This window comes from Mytilus trossulus, chromosome 13 (genome assembly GCF_036588685.1).
Source record: "Mytilus trossulus isolate FHL-02 chromosome 13, PNRI_Mtr1.1.1.hap1, whole genome shotgun sequence".
In the NCBI taxonomy this organism is placed as follows: domain Eukaryota; kingdom Metazoa; phylum Mollusca; class Bivalvia; order Mytilida; family Mytilidae; genus Mytilus; species Mytilus trossulus.
Window position 1 is genome coordinate 17,683,035 of NC_086385.1, and position 7,651 is coordinate 17,690,685.

Here is a 7,651-nt window from a genome sequence, read left to right on the forward strand (position 1 = left end):
AATTATTTTCTGTGACTGTATCTTACATTAATTTGTAGGATCCTTTACTATAGATAATTTAGCTGATCTGTAACAATAACATCTTCATGCCTTATATATCATGTACTGTAGTACGCCGCTAGATTTAAACTGACGTGGAAAGGTAACACATGCCCACCGAGGCTCTTTTTTTGAGAGCCCAGGTGGTCGTGTGGTCTAGCGGGACGGCTGCAGTGCAGGCGATTTGGTGTCACGATATCACAGTAGCATGGGTTCGAATCCCGGCTAGGGAAGAACCAAATATTTGCGAAAGCAAATTTACAGATCTAACATTGTTGGGTTGATGTTTAGACGAGTTGTTTATACATTATGTACACAGCCATGTATCACCATCATTGATGGCGATCCGATGGATACATCTGTTGTCGGGTTGTCACTGACTCAGACGTACTTATGAATATAATTATTTTCTGTGACTGTATCTTACATTAATTTGTAGGATCCTTTACTATAGATAATTTAGCTGATCTGTAACAATAACATCTTCATGCCTTATATATCATGTACTGTAGTACGCCGCTAGATTTAAACTGACGTGGAAAGGTAACACATGCCCACCGAGGCTCTTTTTTTGAGAGCCCAGGTGGTCGTGTGGTCTAGCGGGACGGCTGCAGTGCAGGCGATTTGGTGTCACGATATCACAGTAGCATGGGTTCGAATCCCGGCTAGGGAAGAACCAAATATTTGCGAAAGCAAATTTACAGATCTAACATTGTTGGGTTGATGTTTAGACGAGTTGTTTATACATTATGTACACAGCCATGTATCACCATCATTGATGGCGATCCGATGGATACATCTGTTGTAGGGTTGTCACTGACTCAGACGTACTTATGAATATAATTATTTTCTGTGACTGTATCTTACGTTAATTTGTAGGATCATTTACTATAGATAATTTAGCTGATCTGTAACAATAACATCTTCATGCCTTATATATCATGTACTGTAGTACGTCGCTAGATTAAAACTGACGTGGAAAGGTAACACATGCCCACCGAAAGCTCTTTTTGTGAGAGCCCAGGTGGTCGTGTGGTCTAGCGGGACGGCTGCAGTGCAGGCGATTTGGTGTCACGATATCACAGTAGCATGGGTTCGAATCCCGGCTAGGGAAGAACCAAAAATTTGCGAAAGCAAATTTACAGATCTAACATTGTTGGGTTGATGTTTAGACGAGTTGTATATACATTATGTACACAGCCATGTATCACCATCATTGATGGCGATCCGATGGATACATCTGTTGTAGGGTTGTCACTGACTCAGACGTACTTATGAATATAATTATTTTCTGTGACTGTATCTTACATTAATTTGTAGGATCCTTTACTATAGATAATTTAGCTGATCTGTAACAATAACATCTTCATGCCTTATATATCATGTTCTGTAGTACGCCGCTAGATTAAAACTGACGTGGAAAGGTAACACATGCCCACCGAAAGCTCTTTTTTTGAGAGCCCAGGTGGTCGTGTGGTCTAGCGGGACGGCTGCAGTGCAGGCGATTTGGTGTCACGATATCACAGTAGCATGGGTTCGAATCCCGGCTAGGGAAGAACCAAAAATTTGCGAAAGCAAATTTACAGATCTAACATTGTTGGGTTGATGTTTAGACGAGTTATATATATATATATATATATATATATATATATATATACCGGTACTATGCCAATAATGGGTTTTAAATCCAGCCTTGCAAGTTAAACGTTGGTGATACTTTCAATAAGTGTTGCGTCCCTTTTTTAGCAATATCGCAGGGAACGAAGCAGAAAATATCGTAAGCCTCATTTCCACAAATTATTTATTATTCTACTCTATTATATAGATTGTTTGTCCCAGTCTGACCAATATTTTGTTTTAACCCTATCTACAAATTGCAATATATTTGGACATTCTTTTTTAATAACATCTCTCATCGGAAAGTTTATTGGAACATCTGTGATCTGGATAATGAAACCAAACAGGCAACAATCAATCTGGAAAAAGAAGAATTGAAATAATTTTAAATACGACTGTTTCAAATATTATTAAAGATAGATGTAAAGACATGGAGAGTGTATTTACGGGATATTCAAAACTTCTAAAGACTCGAGAGTCCATTATTTGTCGAGTTACATTTAAAACAAAAGAATGAACAACCAAATTGTAAATCAGTAGAGTTTATATTTTAACATCAAACAATGATATATACTGATAACATAAGTGTACACAATAAGACCTTTCATGAAACCGAAATAGTGATACTATTATTAGTTTTGGATTTCAAGACAGGTTTTGCCAAACTTTTCTGTAAAACCCTGTCGGTAGTTGACCTGTTTCGTCTTTAAAGGTTGTTAAGGTTTTTTTAAGTTTTGGCATGTCTTTGAAAGTCTTGATCTGCAGTTTGAATTTTCGCAACACTTTATAGAAAGAGACAGTTGAATTACATTTAACTACTTTTTAAAACTGTATATTGACCTTTTGGATTCTTCAGCTATTTTTATTAACTACATTTGTTAAAAATCTCTTTCAAATTATATGTCGTCAGATTTCTGTCTCGTCGAGGTATACCTCACCTTTTCGCCATATTCCAACATTAAAGTGCAAATAATAATCTATGCTAGCATATAACACTATTATTTTAAAGTCTTTAAAATTTGTAAAATTATGAAATGCATACCAGAGTTGGGTTATCTCCCATCATAAACGTCTTGTTGCCTAAATATTTTGATATGGCTCTGATATCGTCACTTCCGATTTTATATATTTCTTCGTTGCTGTGACGACCTATTCCATGTGAAATCGCTCTATTTTTTACCTGTAAGATAAATTAAAAACTATGCATTGAATCAGTTATAGTGCCAATGGGGGCGAAGTACATCTTGAGATTGTTATAGACAATTTATTTTAGTTTACGTTCTCTGCTTTACGGCTCTGTATTATTACTTTCATTTGAACTGTAATCCTATCGGTTCTTCATTCATATTGCAATCTTCACAGTAGAATATTATTTTCCAATCGTCACGAAAACATACAAGTATACTGCCTTTGTCCACAAGTGACAAAATGAAATAGAAACTTAACAACTATACGTAAACGTACAGCCTGCGACGATGAGCAAATCCCATACGGTGATACCGCAATGCCTTTTCAAGTTAAATTTATAAGATTTAAAAAAAAAGGTTTTTCCAACATTCATAACGTAAGGAATATCTGCGGTTTCGCGCGGAAATCAAGAAAAGTACCTGTAATTCAGTGGTTGTTGTTTGTTAATGTGTTACATATATGTTTTTCGTTAAAAAAATTTAAATAAATAAGGCCATAAGTTTTCTCGTTTGAATTGTTTTATATTGTCTTATGGGGGAATTTTATAGCTGACTATGCGGTATTGGCTTTGTTCATTGTTGAAGGCCGTACGGTGACCTATTGTTGTTAATGTTTGTGTCATTTTGGTCTTTTGTGGATAGTTGTCTCATTGGCAATCATACCACATCTTCTTTTTTTATATACAACCAATTGAAGATTTATTTACTTGCACATTGAATTTTAATGATAATACAAATAGCAATGATAATACAAATAGCCATGCTAAAATTTTATTGGTATAGCAACATTGAAAACCATTTTTTTACACAAAGTTTTATTATAAAGCCGGCTGCAAATGTTCTAATTATATACGAATTAATAGTAAAATGACGACGTTATATGGTAAATAGAATTATGTTCTAAGTTTAATACATTATAAATCGTTTTTCTTTTATCTAAACCTATAATCAATAGCATCCGTTTGGGGAACATGAAAAAGAAATTGAAGAGTGTTTCTAAGGGCGATAACGTTTCATTAGATTTCCCACTGTAAAGAGTTCTCAATCACAGATGTTAACTTCTTACTTACACTACTACCAAGATGTTCTGCAAATGCCTTAGCCTTTTCTGGATCATCACTTGGCTTTAAATATTCTAAATACTCATCAATGAAATGATCAACATATCTGTACCAAAATATAGACCTAAAATATAATAACTAAAGATTATTAAACATTTCCCTTTTCTCATTTATGATCATATTTTGAAATACAGTGATGTGGTTGATTTCACGATTACTAGAACTTAACCTATTTGATACGCGGTTTCTGTTTTCTGCTCAAACACGTTGATAAACTATTCACTATTTTATCTAAATCGAAAACAAAAAAAGATAAGCTGGAAAATAACTCTTGAAGTCCCTAAAATTTGTGACATCCCCTGTATTACAAATCATTGAATTGGTATCGATCAAACTGCTAAAATAAAAATTTGACATCACGCAGAAGGACTCGGGGCTCGTAAAAAAGTTACCTGTCTTTTTTTTTTACCATGGTTTCAAAAGAATTGCGGACCGATATTCAATTCAAGCAATTTTTTTTAATTCTTTCAAACTAAATCTGACTTACAGAAAAAGTTTGTGTTTGATTTCTTTGTTGACTATTTATTTTATAGCATACATGCGATTTAGTACTGTCCTCATTATTGGTAGAAAAAAACATTTGATTTACTTGATTTATGGAACATCGTTATATCGAATAAAAATTACGATTTTACAAATGACAGGAGCAGGATGATATTTACAACAAACCAAAAAGTGTGCGATTAGGGAAATGAAAATATTCATTTTCATAAAACAAAATTCCATTCCAACTTGCTTGACGCTAAAAGTTGAATGCTGCTGGATAAGCGATCCACAACACAATTGATGGAGTGTTTTCATATACTTAAAATGTTTCAAAGTGTTTTACTATCTTACCAAGTCATATCTTCCTCGATCATTTTGAGAAATGCCCTCGATATTGCCTTCTCGACATCCGATAAACAGCTCTCCATGGAAACGGAAAAATAATCTGTCAGATATTCAATTATAAAGTTGGAATCGGGATATTCCTTTTGGTTAAACACAATAAATGGACTTTGACCTTTTGTCGACATACCCATGTGATCTACAACCTACAATAGATATTTTGATCATGCTTTTACAGCCGATTACATTTAGTGTGTAGGGGAAGGTAAAATCCTTGGTTAGCTTGCTTTTTAGCTGAACCGTGAAGTCGTTATAAAGCAAGGTATACCCTCCTTTCGAAGTAGTCTTATACACAGATAGATTGGTTATCTGTCGAACTAGTCTCTCTTAAAAGAAGGGTAGTTTACTTAACATAATAATGACTTGAAGATTCAGCTAACAAGCAAGCTAACCAAGAACTGCTGTTCATTGCACAATAAATGCAATCGTCTGTAAATATTTGTAAATTTCTGCTCCGTTTTATAAGTTACAGTGAGTCAGAAGATATCAATTCACTCATTAATATCACACGAGTAAATGTATATAATTGTGTTTTTTTCACATATGGTATCTAACAGGTAATATAAAAAAAGAAGATGTGGTATGATTGCCAATGAGACAACTATCCACAAAAGACACATAATCCATATATATTATTAAAGAATAATATTAAAGAAGTATCTTTGAAAAAAAAACAGTTCAATCACTCGTCAAGTCAGGAATGTTGTCAATTATTATCGTTTGTTGTGTTTCATATATTTTGCTGGATTGGGTCGTTTCTACATTCACGTATATCCCATAACCCTTTCCATTCATACCCTTATAATATAACATTTGTATATATATAGCTATAATTTTAAATTGTTCTGCATTTTTGTTAGAATTTTGCCGTTTGTTGTTGTTTTGTTGGTTTTCTTTTTATTAATTTCGGGTCTTTCTTTGTTTACATGTACTTAGATGTTCCTGACCAAATAGACTCTTTTCTTTTCAAGCTCGATCCTCATCCCGACCTTGTTTCCGATTTTTCAAATAAGAGTGCAGCTACATGTACCCAAAGAGACACGTGACCAAAAACACGTGACACGTGCACATATATTAAAACTAGATCTTTTAAATTGTGCATGCAATGTACGTTGAACTTGTCTAGATATTATTCTAATACACGCATCAAACTTATATACATGTGCATTTGTTTCTGAAAAATCACACGATAATTTTAATTATAATTTTAATAGTTTAATATACATGTACTTACTTCAAATTGAATTTTATTTATTCTTAACCACGTTTCTAACTTTACTGCAAACGGAGAGAAATTCGGGACTCCTTTTGACATTATCCTAGGAAATACATGTAGGTAAACAACATCTTGTTTCCATTCTGGTTTCCATGTTTTTGCAGCAGCCATCGTTTTGACTTTCTGTAGTTCGTACACAACACACACCCCTCATATACAACTGAAAGGGTTTATATAACCGAAACAGATAACCTCAACGTTGATAGAATTATATTTGACCATATTGATATGGTCATACAGGTAATACGGCGATGGTAAATAAATACAGTTATATTTAGATAACAAGGTCAAGGATATCAAGAACTGGAAGTCACCCCTTATAATCTCATCTGTTACGTATACGTAAAAAAAAAGAGACTCTTGCCCTCGGCGGATATAAGACCTATAGGCTATTATAGCAATTATTTACGTCAGCGGTCATTACAGACAAATTATGTATTACAGTGCAACCAGTGGCGGATTAAGATTTTTTTTCACAATTGGGGGCTCATACATTGCATAAGAGGGGGCCTGAACCAGTCATGCTTCAGTGATTCACTAAATAAGCAACTTAGTTTTCCCCAGAAAAGTGTAGGTCGAGGCCCTGCACCTCTTAACCAGCCTCTTGCATCCTGAGTAAACAAATATTACATGTCTAAAATACAAACTAAGTAATCAGTTAGCTAAATAGGCTAATGATGAACTTTCGAATAGTTATCGTCTACCCAAAAGCATTTGATTCAACATTTTTATGATCAGAGTCAGTGTAAAACAATTGAAGGGGAATTGGATATTTTAGTATATCTATGTTTGTTTCTTCCTCAGAGTATTTAACTATATTTATGTTTGTCTCCTCCTCAGATTATTAACGTATATTCATATGCTTGACCTCCCCCCCCCCACCTCACTCCTTTGAAAATTTATTTAGAGGTCCAAAATGTGCATTTTATATGTAAAGGATGTCTTCAGTATATTTCACGCATTCAGCAACCAGACAGACACAATTATCCATAGAAGGATCACATAGTTCTGCTTGTTCTCGGGACGTGCACTTCGGGGAAGTAGTGAAGAATATAACCAGAAGAAGAGTGGCGGTATTAACTTTTACCAGCAAAGTGCTTTATATGAACTCTCGAATGACTTGAAATTAGTATTCCGTTTCCTAAACTAAATATATTTTTTCTCTTTCCTTCAACTACTCTATGTTATAATTTTAAACCAATACAAGAATGAGACAGGAGATACATGTACATACAATCAAAACTCAGTTTTAAGAAAAAGATAATTATATAGAAGACGATGTGATATGAGAGCCAATGAAATACACGTAACTCTCCGTTCATGTCATAGGTTACAAAAAGTAAACCATTATGGTCAAAGTGAGGCCTTCAACACGGATCTTTGGTTCACATCGAATAATAGGCTGTAAAGGGCCCTCATATGACTAGTGTAAAATTATTGAAACAGGAAAACAAACGGTTTAATCTATATGAAAGACGAGAAATGAGAAACACATTCATGTATGAACTACATCAACAATCAAC

The 7,651-nt window shown here is 34.2% G+C and overlaps 1 protein-coding gene across 1 annotated transcript; it reads right to left on the bottom strand.

The window, feature by feature from the left end:
- Positions 1–1,823: 1,823 nt before the first annotated feature.
- LOC134694752 (failed axon connections-like) lies at positions 1,824–6,389 on the bottom strand. The gene is made up of 5 exons (XM_063555806.1): positions 6,087–6,389; positions 4,802–4,998; positions 3,914–4,028; positions 2,699–2,836; positions 1,824–2,015 (listed from the first exon to the last, which is right to left on the bottom strand). The coding sequence occupies exons 1-5, from the start codon at positions 6,237–6,239 to the stop codon at positions 1,857–1,859; spliced, it is 762 nt and encodes a 253-aa protein (XP_063411876.1). The 5' UTR covers positions 6,240–6,389; the 3' UTR covers positions 1,824–1,856.
- Between the last annotated feature and the right edge of the window lie 1,262 nt (positions 6,390–7,651).

What these genes read in the sequence shown, in the direction of transcription:
- LOC134694752 (XM_063555806.1), bottom strand. Translation starts at nt 6,239, where the DNA reads ATGGCTGCTGCAAAAACATGGAAACCAGAATGGAAACAAGATGTTGTT. An exon ending in ATCGAGGAAGATATGACTTG is followed by an intron (nt 4,029 to 4,801) that starts GTAAGATAGTAA and finishes ATTATATTTTAG; the next exon opens with GTCTATATTTTGGTACAGAT. An exon ending in TGGGAGATAACCCAACTCTG is followed by an intron (nt 2,016 to 2,698) that starts GTATGCATTTCA and finishes TTCTTTTTCCAG; the next exon opens with ATTGATTGTTGCCTGTTTGG.